General features: G+C 38.0%; 2 protein-coding genes and 1 long non-coding RNA gene across 3 annotated transcripts; 1 reads left to right on the plus strand and 2 right to left on the minus strand.

Moving 5' to 3' along the window:
- Positions 1-11: 11 nt before the first annotated feature.
- On the minus strand, positions 12-420 carry LOC119476074. Its single transcript, XR_005203937.1, has 2 exons — positions 193-420; positions 12-50 (listed from the first exon to the last, which is right to left on the minus strand). It is a non-coding gene; the product is annotated as an uncharacterized LOC119476074 (long non-coding RNA).
- A 1,118-nt stretch (positions 421-1,538) lies between these two features.
- LOC119475988 (sodium-dependent phosphate transport protein 2A-like) lies at positions 1,539-9,691 on the minus strand. Its single transcript, XM_037749149.1, has 12 exons — positions 9,565-9,691; positions 8,539-8,682; positions 8,315-8,426; positions 8,035-8,233; positions 7,370-7,465; positions 7,089-7,140; positions 6,622-6,789; positions 6,364-6,480; positions 4,837-4,961; positions 2,428-2,540; positions 2,059-2,342; positions 1,539-1,855 (listed from the first exon to the last, which is right to left on the minus strand). Exons 1-12 carry the CDS (start codon positions 9,689-9,691, stop codon positions 1,539-1,541), a joined length of 1,854 nt encoding a protein of 617 aa, XP_037605077.1.
- Positions 9,692-11,931: 2,240 nt separating this feature from the next.
- On the plus strand, positions 11,932-19,572 carry LOC119476253 (solute carrier family 22 member 5-like). The gene is made up of 11 exons (XM_037749598.1): positions 11,932-12,548; positions 13,232-13,420; positions 13,592-13,695; positions 14,159-14,313; positions 14,433-14,604; positions 15,793-15,907; positions 16,836-16,933; positions 18,238-18,452; positions 18,690-18,872; positions 18,983-19,118; positions 19,435-19,572. The coding sequence occupies exons 1-11, from the start codon at positions 12,348-12,350 to the stop codon at positions 19,502-19,504; spliced, it is 1,638 nt and encodes a 545-aa protein (XP_037605526.1). The 5' UTR covers positions 11,932-12,347; the 3' UTR covers positions 19,505-19,572.
- Positions 19,573-19,577: the final 5 nt, after the last annotated feature.

Genomic DNA, 19,577 nt, shown 5'->3' on the forward strand with positions numbered 1-19,577 from the left:
GGACGACGAAATCAGTTTAAGGGGGTTTATTGGCATCCAAACCATGGTTTCTGCAGTGCAAAAGAATACATAAATCAAATTAGTAATATAAATTAAATACTAAATAACAAATGAACAATTACAAGCTGTGGTCAATAACTGGCTTGAAAACAAGGGGGTTACAAATTAACATAGGTCAAATAACAGGCTTACATTCGCAGGGACGCATGGCCTGAGGGTTGGATGATGCAGCAGAGAGCTCTGCTGGGTCTGCTGTGGGCCTTATATAGTCTTTGAAGAAACACACCTGACTGCACTTGGCAATCAGGGGGAGGGGAATGAATGGCCTCAGTGGATTGAGGCCACCTGTGTGTAACTGGCCAGCAGGCAGGGGAATGATTTGATGAGGTTATCCTGTCCATGGCAGAGGCTGCCATTTGACAATGAAAGAATTTACAACACTATATACTTAGACTATAAACTGTTACCTTCATCACAATGCTCAAATGTGTGACAGACACTTTCCTCCATGAAGCTGAAGGAATAAGAGACTTCTTTGCAATGCAAATGTGGTGAGTTGGCTATTCTAGTGATAACAAAGTGATGTGCTGTCATGATGTCATTGTTGTCTGACATGATAAAGGAAGCTGACCATAAAGGGATGCAGAAAACCTCCATTAAGCTGAAGGAATAATTGACTTCTTGGCAATGCAAATGTGGCGATTTGTTTATTCTAGTGATAACAAAGTGATGTGTTGACATGATGTCATTGTTGTCTGACATGATAAAGGAAACAGACCGAGAAAGGGCTGCAGAAAACCTGTCTTTTCAAATGCCTCTAAAAAATACACCGTGAATAAGCAATACAATATACATAATATTACAAAAAAATGTATACCCACAATAATTGAAAGGTTTTCAAAAGGATTATTTTTCAACAAAATGTTTTGATAAAATGATTTTTTACAAGAAGCTTTAAAACACATAATTCTCAACATAGAACATATACCTGACACATAATAACTGTTAAAGGCACCATGACTCAAACATTTTAATCCATTCACACACACATAACATTACAACTTTGAATGCTGGCTAAACCACTTTAACCAAAGTAATGGTTTGAACATTAGGGTGTTTTTGCTATAGCTGTTTACAAGAGTTAGTGTTGTTTGCATCTTGGCCACAATTCATATTTCAGCTTGTCTAGTGGGCTTTGAAGGATTTTTTCAAGCCAATGGTTTGCACAATTTGTCCCAATGTATTGAGGACCATTCAATTGTTCCACTAAAGATAAAACATTCAAATCAGGACAACAAGAGCCACAAGGTTTCTCACACAGCAGCCTTTGGTTGCATGTTGTTGCCACCTTGTGGTCAGGAAAAGAACGAATAAAGAAAGATTCTGTCAGTTGATCACTACACTAGTGCATGTAGCTTATTTGACAAAACAGAAGTTACAAAAAGGTGTCTTTTAAAACATTCCTGATGCTTGATTGGTGTTTGCAAGTTATTGCAGCCTATGTGGTTAAGGAGACTGTATGACACAAGATAGTAGCACTATAAGTGAGTGCTGCTCAGTTGAGTGCCCTGATTGGTTAAGTTTGTGTCTTTATTTATGGACAACACTGCAGCCAAGCTTAATATGTTGTTCTCTGAAGACATGTCGGGGGCTGTGTTGTCTCGGTTGTTTTCCTCATTGTATTGTAGATCACAACATCCAGGTTTGTCCAGTTCTCTTTGTTTCCGCCAGCTCTTATCTATTATCTCTTGTCCTTCCCCACTCTGCTTCCATTTCTCTCCAATTGTTCTCTCAGGGTTGACAGCAACGCCCTCCAGTGATGTTTCTGGGCCATCATTTCCCTTGCAATTCCAACCTAGGAACAAAACACCAAGAGGAGGGTCAGTCTCTCAGGAACAGCAACCAGGAAGAGGTAAATCATAATGTCATAATGCAAACAAAAGAAAGTGAGGTGTTTGAGTTTGTAACTCAATAGTAGCAGATAGAAATTCTATAAATCATACATTTAAATAATTCAGCTAACTAATTTAATTCAAAAGTCTCACTTAAGATATTTACCTCTTCCGTGCCTGCACCATAGGGTCACCCCGGTGATGAGGTCATCAAGGGGCTGCAGCGAGGTCATACAAACAGGAAGAAAGTCCCAGTTCTGCAGTCTAGGTGGCAAACAATCAGGTCTGCACGCCTGGAGCATGTTTACTGTTGCACCAGATATAATCACCGTAATGACTGGGACACCAATCCCGGTCATCACCTTCCACCCTGCCATGGAGAGGGCAAACACAAGGGATGGGAGCAGCAGGAAGCAGAGGAGGAGGTACAAAACGGCAAACCAGCGGTACCTGTGCACGTGTGAGTTATGTCAGTTTATCCTATTTAATCAATTGTGGAGATTTATTAAAAGTAAAACCTATTTGCTAATCGTACCTGGCAGTGATGTTGCCAAGGGCACAGGCCATACGTATGGGTAAGCGGGTGGCTGGCAAGGGATACCACAGCAGGATACCAAAGAGGTTAAAGAATAAATGACACAAAGCAACCTGAAACAAAGGAGGAGGTGAGGATAATAGATGTCAAGTCAAACTGAAGTTTCAGAAAATTAAGATTTATAAATATTAATAAATAGAAATTAATAAATTAATAAATAGAAATTAAGAAAATAATATAAATAGAAAATAAATAAATCAGAAAGTAATTTGTAAATTAATAAGTCCAGTAGCAAAACTGAGTGCTCAGTGAGTAAAGCAGAGGGAGGGAAGTAATTAATCAAATTACGCCCGGAGTTTATAAAAGCAACACTCCTCAGTGCCACAGGGAAAAGGGTCCTGAAAATATAGTGTAGAACTAATGTAGTTTAGGATTGCTATGTGATTTGATATGAACTCAAAAGTAATTATAAAATATAAGATACTTTGTGCTTAATTAAATAATTAAAAATAGTAATTAAATAAAATAATATAATGCACATATGTATATATATGTATATGTGTGTGTGTGGGGATATGTGTATATATATATATGTATATGTGTGTGTGTGGGGATATGTGTATATATATGTATATATATATATATATATATATATATATATATATATATATATATATATATATATATATATATATATATATATATATATATATATTACCTTTATGCTAAGGCTTATTTGTATTTGACATGAGACATTTAATGGGAGTGTGTGTATTAACTTAAATAAGGAGTAATGAATTTTGCATAGTCTCTCTTTGTTCTTATTTATACTTATTTGGTAATAATGTGAATATTTTCTTTTCTGTATTTTTTCTATTTGAAAGGTTTTTCACCTAACGCCTAATGGCTAATGGCTAATCACTAAATGGAATGGATAATAATTCCAAAGTGAAATGAACCTGCAACTCAACCTAAAAAATAAAGGAGAGAAAAAGGAAAAGCTGTTTCATTGAGTGGATTTCAGTTAAAATCTTACAGTGGATGTTTCAGTCTCTTTCAAGTTTGGACACCGCACATATTTAAACAAGAACTTGACAATAGAGGCCAGCATAAAAGTGAGAAAACTACAGAAAATTGAGTCAAACAGGACAAGTACAAATTTGAGAAGAGTTCAAACCTATTTGACAGAGGACACAATATCGGATTTTCCATTGTCGCAGAGAAAAGCAGCAGGATGCTGCATATCATGGAATTTTTACTCTCACAATTTAGAGTATAAACCATAGAAAGCAAGCATCTGCACAAGCTGTGTGTCCATTTAAATATGGGAGCTGATTACAAATTCCAATAAACACAGGTAAAATGCTGCCATTGTAATTTCCATAGCCCATGGTGACATCTTTAAATGTCTTGTTTTGTCTGACCAACAGTCCAAAACACAAAGATATTTCATTTACAATTATATAAAATGGAGAAATGCTGCAGTCACTTTTGAGAAGCTGTAACTTTTTTGATTGAAAAATGACTGAAACAATCGAAACGTTAATTATCAATTTAGTTGCTGATACATTTTCTTTCGGTTGACTAATTAATTGACTAATTGACTAGTTATTTCAGCTATAGTTTCAATTATATTGGAAATCTTAAAAAGACTAAATATTTAGTGTGCTTGCCAATTGAACAAAACTTACTTGGACTTTAATGGAGTGTGGCTAAATGATTGGTAGAGCATTGCTTGATGGTTGCTGAGATCACTTTGCTTTTAATGTGGCATCTGTGACACTAGATGCTTTCTTAGTGTCAACCGAGATGTCACTACGTCGTTGCTGTGGTTGTGATATTTTGGGTGTTTGGCAGGGCATGGGTGTATGGTTGCTATGGTGTTCTAAGTGCCCTGACTGCTACGTCTGGACTAGGACTGCTGTACCAAATGCTTTGTAGGTGGTCAATGGGGTGTTTCAAGCAGGTGCGACTTGTACATTATGGAGTAGTTGTCAGTTTCACATGAATCGAAACTCTGTAGTACCAATGTAATTTCACGACTTGGGTACCCAACACTAGTTGCTAGGTGGTTACTAGTTTGTCTGTGGTAGTTGCTATGGTTATTCTGTGTGGTTGGTAGATGGTTGCCAGTGTATATGAGGCTGTTCATAGGTCGACTTAAGGAAGTTGCTTGGAAGTACTGCATGTTTGCTGAAATGAATTATGTGATTGCTCTTGATATGCATTGCAAATGTGACACATCGATATGTGTGTGGGTGTTTTAAGATGAACTGGAAATGATACATACTGTACACAGAAAGAGAGACATAGATAAAGATGGAGGGGACTCATTAAGCATCACAGAGCGACAAAAAGAGCGATTGTGTTTGACAGTTTTAGCAAAGTGTGCGTGTGTATATAAGCTACCTGTGTAGCAGCAGCTAGCTTATCTCCAGGACTAGCCAGGGCTGCCAGTGTAGCTGTTGTAGTTGTTCCAAGGTTGGAACCCAGGGTTAAAGGGTAGGCTCTTTCAATACTGATCACACCAATCCCTGAGGGTCCATAATATGATTAACAACAGTTACAACAGTTTTACAGTAGCTCTAGTTCTGCATTTGACGAAATCTAGATTGTTGTAAATTCAAGTTAAGTTAATTTAAGTTAAACAAAACAATTGGTCAAGACACAAGCTAAACAGTAATAAGCCCTACTGAAAGGTCAAAATAGGACTGTTACTGAGTAACCTAGCTTTCATGGAGGTTGTTACAGAGTCTTGCTTCAGGTTTAGCATAGACAATGGAACCAATAAGACCTATCACAAGACTTTAAGGAGAGTTATAAAACATTTTAAAATTTGCAGTGATCACAGTCTGTTTTTTGTGAGCGTTTTATAGCTGATGGTGCAATATAATTAGTTAAGATACTTATAAGAATATTTGGGAAACTTTACCCAACAACTTTTTTTTAATTGTAGAGATATGACAATTGATGAGATATGCCTGAAACTGAGCTAATCTCCTACCGATGGAGGATTTTTAACGAACATGCTTAACCCTCCTATTATCTTTGGGGTCAATTTGACCCCATTCAATGTTTAATGTCTCTAAATAAATGATTGACATCATTTTTTTTGCTTCATATTTAATGACTTTTCCTAATTTAATGGGGACAACTGGGTAAACATAAAATTAAAATGATGATATGTTTTCAATGTCCTGTACACATGCTGTACATATCGGTGTTCTTTGGGGTCAATTTGACCCCAGGCTGTTTTAGCTGTATAAAACATATAAGAAATATCAACATTTTACAACACATTTGTTTTGGATGATATTGAGGTCACTATAACATGAAACTTTATAATCTTCAAAAAGCTTTAGGGCCCTAACCTAACATAACCATAACTGTAGTAGTGCAAGAATCATTGATAGTTCACACGACATGGGGGAGGGGAAACATCATTCTCGCGAGAACTTTGATATTTCCCCACGCTTTGGGGGCGGCAAAATATGGTTCCTGTGAAGATATTGATTTTATTTTAAGGGCTATTTAGGTAGTCAACAAACAAACATGAAGTACCTGACACATAAACTTGGGTAACAATTTTAATTATAATCATTTTCTGGAGGTTTGAATTGCCGGGGTCAACTTGACCCCAAGGATAAAAGATGTTAGTAAATTTGAAGGTAACAGGAGGGTTAACCATTATCTGCTGCAGTCCTGTTAATGTTGTACAAAGCTGGCAGGAGAGTGCTGCATGTGACTTTGAAAACACTGAGATGGTAATCTATTTATTGTTGTAGTAGATAGTAAAAGAGGAGGAAGTTGCTAGAATTTCTTGTTACCAACAGCTTATTTCCATGTACAATACATTCAAACTTTTAGGAAACCCCTATTATAAATATATATAAATCAATTGACACATGATATTTCTTATAATTGTGTGTGTATTACCTATGAGAGGAGTGATGGCAGAGGTGAAGACGGAACTGCTCTGAACCAAAAAGGTCATGCCTGCTCCCACTAATAGAGCCAGATAACCTGCCAGCCAGGTAAACGGGAAGGGGAAATCTACAGGATGGGACAGAAGAGGGAATCTTGAAAAAGTGAGCAATGTGTGCTCCTGTGCATTATCATTGTTCAAGTTGAGATTTAATTCCAGATAACTGAAAAAGCTATGGGTTTAAATGTGATATTCCTACCGTGTATTACCTGTATTAACAACTTTATTAATAACACTGGCCACCTGGCCCTTCAGCAGTGAGTTGAGCAGTTTAACCAGCAGTATCAGACAGCTGCACAGCACCAACAGGGAGCAAGCCAGAAGGATCAGACCTATGGCCAAGTCTGACAAAGAGCAGTCCACAAAGAGATGCCTACCTGGGCAGAGAGACAGACATGTGATGTCATGAGGAAATAAGTTTGGTTGAGTGAGAAACAAAATTTAAGTACCAAGATATAAAGGGAGGAAAGCTACTCTCTGAGACAAAACTTCAAACTTTGTAATCAGTGTGTTTCATTTGCAGTGCATTTTAATGATTGTTGAGTGATGCACAACTTAAAGTTAGTGATTAAAACACATAGGAAGGGAAAATGTATGAGAGAGGAGAGATGTTATTCTATCACATAAAGCTTAAACACATAAAAACACAAATACTTAAACCGTGAAAATGGCATACATTTCTGTGTATGTTCTGAAAGGTTGTGTGTTCCCCAGGATGTTTCATTGTCCTGTCAGCAATGATAAACAGGTAGAGCGCAGACTGAGGCAAAGACATGGTGGGACATTTTCAAAATGTAACTTATGTAGCAGTAACATTTTTAGTACACTTTTAGTTTTGCAAATCCAATATATGGGCATGATGTGCATAACCAACCTGGTCTCATAAAGTTTTGTCTTTCAGCAAACTAAAAGTGAGACAAAGAAGAAACGGGCAGCAACATTGCATAGTACCAGTACCTTCACGGTTGTACTTTGACACCAATGCTTCACCAGACTCTTGTTCCTCACACTCTGGTCTCCTGTAGCGATGGCTGTAATGACTGACCGATCCAGCTACACAGAGAGAATTATCGGTTAGAATTACAGTTTATTGCTTATATCACTTGCCTACAGAGGGATTTCACAAGAAATATAGGGATGGTAATATTACCTACCGGCTCTGTAAAGGAGTTATTTTTTGTTTGGTTACCAACTTTTTATCAAATTTGGGCGTTTCTTCCTATATATTTAATAATTGTATCTATTTAACAGGTGCCATTTCGCAGGAGACCTCTTTCTCTCAGTTTCCTCTACTTGGTTGGGTTTACAAATTCAATTTTTCAATTTAAAGTGGAGGCTGTAATGTTTGCTACGACTTGCCCCAAACTGCATGTGATTATCACAAAGTGGGCATGTCTGTAAAGGGGAGACTCGTGGGTTAGTTTCATATCATACCAGGATCTTGCAAATCGCAGGTTGCATTAATGCGTTAAAGAAATTAGTGGCGTTAAAAACAAAATTTGCATTAACTTTTTATCGCTTTAACCTTGACAGCCCATGTTTTACTGAATTTGCCTCTGTATCTGTCTTGAGTAGTAAAAGAAAATATTTCCTGTACTTATGGAAATACGCCAGCACAGTACCTGGATAATCATTTTAGTGAGTGGCTCAGTGAGGACTTTAAGAAGTTCAGGAGGAGCTTCTTTTCCAGTACTGAGCTGTAGTGTGTCGACCACGGCCTGTGACAGTCGCCTCAACATCCCACTCGCAGCTTCCAGAGGCAGAAGCACCAGGACAGACAGCCAATTAAAACAGTCGTGGACTGTAGCTCCAGCAAATGCCCTTGAATGAAAACAATTTCAGATGTTATTTTTAGATAGACATACCTATAAAAATATAAACAGCACATATACACAGCTATACCTTTCAAACTCCTCTCTCTCCCCAGCCTGCATTAGAGCAACAATGGTATTGGTGACTGATGTTCCGATGTTGGAGCCCATGATGATAGGAATGGCTGACTGAACATCCAGCACTGTACCGAAAGACATAAATTGTATAAATTTAGATTGATTAATTGAAGTGCTGCCATTACATGCTTTAAATATAGTAGTAAGATTGTTGTAGAATTGTTAACTTTAACTCACAACCAGAAGAGACGAGGCTGACTATAATGGAGGTAGAGGTGGAGGAGCTCTGAACTAACACTGTCACCAGTATTCCCACCACCAGCCCTGCCACTGGGTTAGACAGGATGGCATTTTCCTGGAAGATATCTCCTGCTACCCTGCCTGGAAGGGAGAGACAAAGAGACAGACAGGGGGACAGCTTTGATATTTAAAATCAAGCTTAGCATCCATAAATAAAACACAAAATTACATCTTACGTCTGTAATACTACTTATGTTGCTATGATTTATAACATATCGAGGGCTTGAAGCCAAAGGGGCGTAAATGTGTTATATCAGATTTGACAGTAAAGCCAAAAATGTTTTTGATAAAAATTGAATCAGCTGCTGTTACCATGTACTGAACACAATATTTTATCTTTTTGTGTTATCAGATTCAGCATCACTATAAAAACAATATTGCTACAGTTTAAGTTGAAAAATATTTATTAAAATTGAAAAAAATACACCCTTATAACGTTTGTGCCAAAAAGGCGCGTCTCACTCTTTTGCCATTTTTAAAAATTTTAACAAATATTTTTCAACTTAAACTGTTGCAATATTGTCTTTTTAGTGACAACACAAAGGGATCAAATATTGTGTTCAGTACATGGCAACAGCAGCTGATTCAGGTTTGATCAAAATTTGCACTTATGCCCCTTTTGCCTCAAGCCCAAGTGTTTTTAGCGTACTCTACCTTTGTTGAGTCAAAAAGGGTGCAAGTGAGTTTACGCCCTTTTGGCGCAGACCAAAACCTCACTTTTACCGTTAAGACTTTTTTTCCTTTAATTACAACATATGAGTCACCATTTCAGTTGTGTACTTTTGGCACTGAAAAGATCTCACTGAGAGCTTTCATTTGATATATAATACTCATATTCGTCCAAAATGGCACTTAATGCCCCTTTGGCTCAAATGCCCTCAGTATCTAAATGACAATGTGAGTTACTGTGAATATTCCCATGTTGAAAGGTTGATGAGAGATGTTGATGACGAGACTGCATACCTCCAGCTAGTTGGAAGGCAGAGCTTAAAATGTCAAGAGAGCACACAAAGAGGTACAGGAGCAGAAACGGGAGCGGGATTTTGCAGAGAGCAGATACCACAGTTTTCACTCGCTGTGTTTCCACCATGGTTAGATCCTGAAGAGCATCAAATATAGGTAATTGAAGCAGAATTAATAGTAGTTAGTGCCTGTAGTAATGATACTGGTAGTATTTATATAAGCAGCAGTAAATGTTATACTGTAACTTCAGTAGTAACTTCTTTACTAAGTAGTGGTATTGCTGTTGTTTTGTTATTTAATGATTTATACTACCACAGTAACACGTTACCAAGAAATTAAACTAATGCAGATGGTCATATACTGCAGTACTGTATATTAGCGCAACAAAGACCAAAGATTTGTTTTAACATTACAAATTACAGTCCCTATAAACACAACTCTTACCCAAACACATGAATTTGTAGAGCAACATACTTGTAATTCAAGGACATACAGTAGTTTGGTATAAATACTATTTTTTCAACATACCTTGGGTTTTGATGAAATGGTGCCTCTGCTTCAGAAGGAGAATGCAGTCTTAAATTGCATTTGAGAGCAAGAAATAAAGAAACAAAAACATAGGAGAATGTTTTCAATGAAAAGACGAGAACAAAAATACTTTTTGCCTCATACACTACTAATATATAGTTAAAGGAAAAGGAAAAGAGCGGCGGAATGAGACACAGAGGTGAGAAAGAGAAGGAAGAGAGAAAAGGCAGAAAAAGAAAGGGAGGTGTCACTATGTAGTGTAGATTAACTATATAACCGGTGGTGTAATGGAAAGCTAAGACTTTCTGCCTCATTCTTTCTTACATTTAATCCCTCTTTGTCTTCATCTATCAACTATCTGTGTACACCATAAATTTCAGATATTCCCTTTAATACTTTACCAATAAGGCTACTACAAAACAGAAAATATGTGTTAAATCATCAAAGAATTATGTATAGTTTGTTTTTTCATCTTGCATACGCAAGTGTGTCAAAGGGCAAACTTGTGTCAAAACCACTCTGCCACATGCAGATATTATGAGGTTAAGCAGTACAGACACGTTAAGCAGTAACATCTAGTGGTAGACCTGAGCTGATTGTATTCATGTTTGTAGACTAAAGCATCACCATCACTTTTTTATGCCTTGGCATTATGTTTTCGGGTTGTCTGTTCGTACGTACCATTCTCATGAACGCCATATCTCAGGAATGCCTTGAGGGGATTTCTTCAAATATGGCACAAAGGTCTACTTAAACTCAAAGATGAACTGATTTGATTTTTGTGGTCAAAAATCTCTGTGTCCTCACAAAACACGTTTGTTCATAACTCAAGAATTTATATGCTAATTATGACAATTTCACAAACATCTAATAGGATAAAATGATGACATTTTGGACAGACATGGATGTAAACTGCAACTTGACTGGTTGACTGAAGATGATCAACTGCAAGGCGGTCATTCTAGTTTCATATTGCCTCCCATAATTAACAGTACTTCATTAAGTTTCTTCTTCTTTACACATGTGGGCACTTTGTTTGTGGGTACTTTCATGGCCCTAATGGGTGTGCTCACGTCAGGGTTTGCAAGGTTTTATGCTGTCCCATTTCTGTCCCTGTCTTCTGCAAGGATAATCTTGAATGCCACAGTCAGCCCTTAATGTGCCCTCATCTGCAGTACTCAGTTTTCAGTTTATTCGGTACACTGAGCTAAAACTAAAGCACTCTAATTTAACAGTCCAGCAATAAATCCTACCTTTATGGAAGTTATAATGTTCAGTTTTTGTTGAAACTGTTGTAGAGAGGTGTTGATTCAACTTTTTGATCATTTTGGAGGATGTATTTTGCGGTGCTGTTGAATTCTATTGTGTTATACAGCAATGTTTCTGTTATTTAGACTACCCATATTGATATAATAGGGGTGGACAAAACATTAGAAACACCGACATGAACTTGAGAACAGCCCTGTCATGACAATTACATTTCCTTTCAGTTTTCTGACTGGCCACCCCAAGTGCTGCCCATTATTCCAAACTGTGATTGGCTATCTGCCCGGTTAAGATGAAGACAGAAATGGTATATCAAAGCTATAGAGTGTTGCAGGAATGAGTCCTAAAACCTGTAAATGAGTTGCCATTTTTGCCCTTCCGGTTCCCGCGTCTCGAAGTCAATAGGTTTTTCGTTAGATGTCTGAAGTAAGGTCTGTGGTTAACACAAGCTTAAGAGATTTTGCGTCTTGTTCTACGACATAAAATACGTCATTAAATACCCCACAAGTGAATTTAATTTCTTAAAAAAGGCAGTTGCTAACAACTGACTAAATGAGGCGACTAAACGTCATCACACTGAACACTAGTCCGCCTTTAGCTTAGTAGTGGTGTAGTTCATCTATAGCCTAACGTTAGCTTTTTACTTGTGCTGATTGCATTTACACTTCAACAATCATAGAAGTGGTGTTCATTTGTGAGGATTATCTTGCTTAACAAAATAATCCGATTGGCTTTTTGTCGAGGACACCAGGGCGATGCTAACTTCTGGGTTGGCCTACAATTATACATCATCTCTGGAGCACTCTATTCGGATGTGTGTCTGTGTCTCGACACACCACTGCAGCTTTTGTTTGTGTTTGAAGCCCTAGGAATATCTACTGAGATTACGTCACAGTACAAAGGGCATTACTGCATCCCATATATAAGACTATTTCACACAAAGACAACACAGAAGATAGCAGTAGTAGCAAGAAGAGAAATCTGGGATTATGAATGATTATGATGAAACCACAGCCTTCCTGGGTCATTGGGGACATTTCCAAAAGGTTGTCTTCTTCCTGCTCTGTGTCAACACTATCCCCAATGGAACTGGAACTTTATCCATTGTCTTCGTGGCTGACATTCCCAGTCATCACTGTACGGTTCCTGAAGTGAACCTGACCCAAGACTGGCTCAATGCCATCATCCCAATAAAGGTAAATTATTTTACAATTGTGCACAACTGTCAGAAAACTGTTTGTTAGGACAAATAGATTACTTACTTCTAGTGAAAGTTAACCAGACTGACCTATAAATCATTACAATATTATGTTACATTTCACTTAAGGTATTTCAATCATTTCTTTGGGACAAGTATATTTGTATATGATCATTCTTTATAGAATGGTACAGTATGTCTTCTTACAGGCCCTGTGGATTTACAGTGAACATACTGTGAAATTTGCATGCAGTAGAATCCTAAAATGGATCATGGAATAGCTAAAGTATGTTTTTATTAAGGGTTGATGTATGGGGAGTTAAGGAAAATACTTTTAAACAACTTTTGTATGCAAACACCTGCACTTTGCACTTTTTGCACAGGAATATTTACGACTTTTAGCCATGCTAGCAGCATTGCGATTGCAGTGTCGGCCGGACAGTCAATCATTTTCGTCCAGACTGAAGTAACTTAACAACTATTTGATGGATTCTGTCATGTTACTTGTAATAGTGAAGAGAGAGTCAGTGGGATTACACATGTAGATAAATATACGTATTCAGTGCCTTTATTGGGTATCAACCTTGCTTTTATGTGTGTATTGTCAAAAAAATAGACTTGAAGCGTAAATTAACGCCACACGCTGTCACTTCTAGTAAAGTTTGTCGTTGTTACTGTTTGGTGGTGAATGGGGAACAGGAGCTGAGCAGATGCAGCAGGTACAGGCTGGATGTGGTCAGAAATCTCTCTGCACAGGGATTGATACCTGGCAGAGACGTCAACTTCACTGACCTGGAGCAGGAGGGCTGTGTGGACGGATGGATCTACAGCAAAGACATCTACCAGTCTACCATAGTCTCTCAGGTGAGTGAGTGTTTGTATGCATGATGCAATTGTTGTAGTTAAGGGTCATAACATTAACATTAGTGTATTACATGTTTTCCAATATTCTTTGCAATATACAGTATATGACAAGTGTGACTGCTTTGTGATTACATTTTTGCTAAATGTCTGTTTAATGATTGGATATTCTAGTTTGATCTAGTGTGCAGTGATCACTGGAAGCAGCCGTTTACCACCACCATTTACTTTCTTGGAGTTCTTGTTGGATCTTTCTTCTCAGGACAGCTCTCAGACAGGTACTGGGAACACACGCTCAGTGTGATGCATATATGTAGTGCTTTGAAAAGAGACTTTTGAACCTATTTATATAGTTATTTTTTGATCAAACACCATTATTGATAATATTCAATACTTTATTCCGAAAGAGAGCGTAGTGCAGAGTGGCGGCTATGATCTAGTCAGTGGGGCACGCTCACTGACTAGTGCACTAAAAGGCACACACGCCTGGCTATGTAAACAAAACACAGAGAAGCTCAGATTACAACACACACAGAGGGAGAGCAACTTCATTCTCTGCTCAGGCAGACATTACTCCTCGTTATCTTCACATAGCAACTTTGATACTATATTAATGCTCTGGATATATATCTACGTAACTTTCTGAGCAAAAATGCCAAAAGATTTTTGATTCCAGCTTCTCACGTATGAAATATATATTTTTTCCTTGCTACTATATTATTGGTGGCTCTCTCAATATAGATATGGAAGGAAGCCTGTATTCTTCGCAGCCATGGCAATTCAGACGATTTTTACCTTTGCTCAAATCTTCTCCGCTTCATGGCCGGTGTTCTCCATCCTCCTCTTCTTCGGTGGTTTGGGACAGATCGCCAACTACATAGCTGCTTTTGTGCTGGGTACATATAAACGCCTCCCGCTGTAACAATTGGCACAATATTTGCTCTATATTAGATGTATCGGATAAGCTGTTTATACGCTCATGCTCCCATCTTTGTATTTCTCTCTCTCTCTGCAGGAATGGAGATCTTAACTGGCAATGTACGGATCCTGTTCTCATCACTGGGTGTGTGTCTGTTTTTTGCTTTTGGCTACATGATGCTGCCACTCTTTGCTTACTTTTTAAGGGACTGGAAATCTCTCCTGCTGGCTATCTCATTGCCTGGCCTGCTTTACATCCCCCTCTGGTGGTAGGTTGTACTCATAACATCACATTACAAAAAAGATGCTTCACATTACTAATGGTAGAGTTTCAGCAACAGTAGCATCTTGTATTTGTTGCTGTTTAGAAATTAGTTTTTTTATTATCATTGTTTGTGTGAACATGAAGAATGAGCATGATAAATGCTCTCTCAAAAACCAAAAAATAATTTTACGAACAAAGGTGTAATGTTATCAAGCTCTACATTTAGGATTTAGCTCTGTTAAATGGCCAGCTGACTTTTTAGATCAACTAAATAACTGTCTGAGTTTAGCATACAAAGTGTTTTTCATGGAAAAAAAGTATTACTTGTACTGTTAGTATCCTGTTTGTTTTTCTTTTTAAAGGCTATGTCTGATATCTGGCCTCACCAGGGGCTTCAGAAAGATAGATGTTAACTATGGCTTAAATCGGTGGTTATCGAAGGTCTTTGAGGGGTTCTAGGGGGTCCCCAGCAAAAAAGCGACTAATTTTTCACTATAATTCCATCCATAAGTAACACAATGCCAGAATGTATGAATGTTTTGTCATGGGTTTCATACACTTTGGGTAATAAAACATCCAAAAGCAAAAATCCTATGAGATGGGGGACCATTTGACAAAATCTTATCAACTGGGGCTCCGTGGTCTAATTTGTGTCAGTTTAGGGGTCCTGGAGATGAAAAAGTTTGTGAACCACTGGCTTAAATAGTCAGACTTCAGATAGATATCTAAATTCATCCGTTGCACAAAGCTGACTAGTTCTTGACCATCTTAAGTAGGACTAATTTGCCATCAATTTTGAGTAAATTAAGTCTATTTTTCAAACTACAAAACATGACTAAGCATCCGTGTCGTCTGGAAGAATTCAACAGTTACAAGGCCATTTCACTTTACTTTAACAGTAAATAGTATTAATCTCACAGTCGACAAGAGCATCAAAAGCTCAGGATTTTCTTGGGAAAACAAAGCGCACTGCGGTCTCAAAAAACTTCTTACATATGGAAAACATGCCTCTTAGTTCTGAGTTAGCCTGGGGGGCAGGTGGCTAACTTTTTGTTGTTATTTTTGTGGAACTGTCTAACTTGCATAAGACTAATCTCAAAGCAAATATAAGACTGGCCTAACAGTACAGACCAGTCTAAATTATCTCTGTGAAACCTTCCCCTGAACGTGTCTGTGTTTAATACTGATGCAGGTTCATCCCAGAGTCTCCTCGGTGGTTGGTCTCTCAGGGACGACTGAAGGAGGCTGAGGCCATCGTGAGAAATGCAGCTAAGCAGAACAAAGTTGAGGCTCCACAGATCATCTTTGTAAGTTGGACCAAACAAAAATGCACAAAAAGATTACAAGATCTCTTCCTAATGCACTTTCAATGTAAAGGATGGGGACAAAATCTACTTGGAAAAAAGTGAGCTTGGACAAACATGATTTTATGACGCTTTGTTGCAATTAACTGACTTCAGTCAAACCTCATGTCGAAAGACGACTTTGTGGTAGCTGGGTTATTGAAGCCTCTGCATTGGCACACCTGTTACAGCATGAAAACCAGAGATGAAAGCCGTTCAACAGTTTATTGTCAAGTAGTTGATTGACACGGATGAAAACAATAATCAGTAAGCAAAGGTACTCTAATAAACTTAAACCTTATTACAATCATCCTATAAATACAGGCACATACAGTACAAAGTTCAGCTCTAATTCACCATTGAACAAAGAAACAGCAACTCTGAGGCGACTCCTCTGGTTGCAAAAAGAAGTCTATGAGAAAATGAGCCTACTTCTCACTTGATTTATTACCTCAGTAAACTTTGTAAACATGAGTTTATGGTCTCAATCGCTAGTTTCAAGTCTTCTTCAATACAGCATGATGTTCATTTAGTAAATTATGGTCCCATTTAGAGTCAAATAGACCATAAAGCAGGGGATGTTTTAGGGCGTGGCTACCTCGTGATTGACAAGGCTACCACGGCGTTGTCCGGTCTGGGATTGGTCGGTGTTTTCGTCTTACAGCTTTAACCCTTTCACTGTGTGTTTTCAGTTCATCAAAGTTAATTGTAACAATTTGGTCGCTGAAAAATGTGACGTCAGTGACTTCGTCCATTTTTTATATACCGTCTATTGTCCCGCCCCCCTAGGATGGGGCAGGAATAAGGATTTTTAACAATATAAAAAAAAGATGAAAAGATGATTATGCAAAAAAAACAAACTGTGAGGTTTTATGTCTTGCAGGCTGATGAGAGAAAGATGCTGTCTAAAGAACAGGAAAACTACACTGTCTTTGATCTGATAAGAACCAGTGACATCAGAGCCACAACACTCATTCTTTGCCTGGTGTGGTGAGTCTGAGAATTTTACACTTTTACACACTATATCATATGTCAGACAGAATGAAATACACTATACTGTATGACCAAAAGCATGTGGGCACTTGAACGTTACACCCTTATGAGATTGTTGATTGACATCTAATTTCAAAACCATGGACATAAATCTGCTGCTGACGCCTGGTTTTGTTCAGGCATGTCAAGATCTTTCCAACGAAACTGGGAAAACATTTCTGTATGGGCCTGGCTTTCTGAACTGGGGTATTGTCATGTAGAAACAGAAAAGATACATCCCAAATTTGGAACCACCACAATTATCAAAAATATCATTCGACTGAAACTTATATTGCTGTGTGTGTCAAAGTGTCCATTTGTTGATACTACCAACAGGAGTCAGCAGAGTTTTCAAATCCTACATACAGAGGTGTTAATAATATATAGACATAATATTTGTGTTTCAGGCAGGCGTCAAGTCAAATCCTAAGTGCTTCATTTTGGTTTTCAAAGAAGTCATATCACTTTATTTTTAATTATTTCAAAATGAACCATCAACAGTAATAGTTAGTAGTATATCAATATATGCTGCAGTACTGGTTAATATACAGTATCCCTCTGTTTATAATGTTTAGCGATTATGGGTATTCTGATTTTGATTCTGTGCACCCAACTCAACAAGTTACACAATCTGTGCTAGAGCTGTAACGTTTACTAAATTAATTGATTAGTCGATCGACAGAAAATGAATCTGCAGCTATTTTGTTTGTCGATGAATCATTTTGAGTCATTTTTAAGAAAAAATTCTAAAATTCTCGGGTTTGTTTTCTGGTTTCCGTAATCATCTATGATAGTAATCTGAATATCTTTAGGTTTTGGACTGTTGGTCGGACAAAACAAGATATTTGAACATGTAACTTTGTTCTGCGGGAATTTGTGATGGGCATTTTTCACCTTTTCTGACATTTCATAGACAAACATCTCATTGATTTATCGAGAAAATAATCGATTGACAGTTGCAGCCCTAATCTTTCTCAAATATCGTACTGAAAAGCACAGAGTTGACTTGATTACTAAAAACCCATACATACATCACAATGTCCATCTGTCTTCCATCAATCTGTCCATCTTTCTACTCCAATGGTCTCCAACTATAATGTATGTCACACAGAGTCAAGTAGAACAACTAAGCAGTGACATCAGTTGTTCTGTTTGACTTATCTTATATACACATGGCTCCCAATGCCACATGGCTATCAAGCACTGATGTGACTTCTGTCCCATCTTCCAATATCTCTGCCATCTGTCTGTGTCTTGCCTAGGATCACTCTGAGTATAGGCTATTTTGGCCTGTCCCTGAACTCATCGCAACTGACTGCTGACCCCTATATCAGCTGTTTCATCTCCGCAGCTGTAGAGGTGCCATCGTTCATTATCAGCTGGCTGGTTCTAAAACGCTTTCCACGACGGCTGTCTACCAGTTTTACATTGCTCCTGGGAGGAGTGTCCCTGTACTTCATTCAGCTGGTGCCTCTAAGTAAGTAGCAAAAATGAGACAGCCACAATTATAAGAGGCTGAGGCTCCTCACGCATTAAAGGGATAGTTTGGGTGTTTTGAAGTGGGGTTGCAGGAGGTACTGATCCATAGTAGGTGTATTACTCACAGTAGATGACGGTCGGCGTGCCCCCAGCTTGGAGAACTTACTTTCAGAACTCAAATGCATGAATCATTCTATTCTATTTTTTAAAATAAACTATTTTCCATCTCCTCCAGCTTTACCAGAGATGTCTGTTGCACTGGCGATGCTGGGTAAAAGCAGCTTTGCCACCAGTTTTGCCCTGATGTATGTCTACACGTCAGAGCTTTATCCAACAATGCTCAGGAACACAGCAGCAGGGACATGCTCCACATTTTCCAGATTGGGCACGTGCCTTGCACCTTTTTTGTTACAGCTCAGTGAGTAAACTGTTTTTTACTAGATTTTGTTTTGACCTGCCTGGAACACAGTACAAGCATGCTAGAGAGGAGCCTCTCTCCCATTTTAATATCCCCTTCCCCTTTTACAGGTGTATACTTCAAGTACCTGCCTTATATTATACTGGGGACTCTGGCTGTTGTGTCTGCCTTTACCACTCTCATGCTACCAGAGAGTTTTGGACGGCCTCTACCTGAAACTTTACAACAGATGCTCAAGAGAGAAAGGTTAGATGCTTAGGGAATGAAGCCACAACTGTGAAGCAACCATCTTACACTGATTGATTTAGAAATATATATTTATTATTGCATTTAAAATGTTATTACTAAAGGGATTATGGCTGTAGAGTAATTAAGTTTTTTTGAGTACAAGTGGGTAAGATAATCATAATATTAGTCATTGATGTAAACACAGCTGATTATGATAGTGATAAGGAAGTTGATAGCAATGAGGAAAACATTCCTAACCTTTAGCTCCTTTGTCGCCTTGCAGTCTGTTTAGAAAACTAAACTAAATAATGTTTTGTCTGTCTCTCTGTAACAGGATTAAGTGTCCCTGCATCACTCGAAAAGAAACACCAGAACCTGATGTGCTTTTGGAAAGTCAACTGTGATCCATTAATGCATTATTTAAATAGACAAATTGTAATTGTGTATAATTATTACTGTTAATATTTTTCCTGGTTT

This window comes from Sebastes umbrosus, chromosome 17 (genome assembly GCF_015220745.1).
Source record: "Sebastes umbrosus isolate fSebUmb1 chromosome 17, fSebUmb1.pri, whole genome shotgun sequence".
In the NCBI taxonomy this organism is placed as follows: Eukaryota; Metazoa; Chordata; class Actinopteri; order Perciformes; family Sebastidae; genus Sebastes; species Sebastes umbrosus.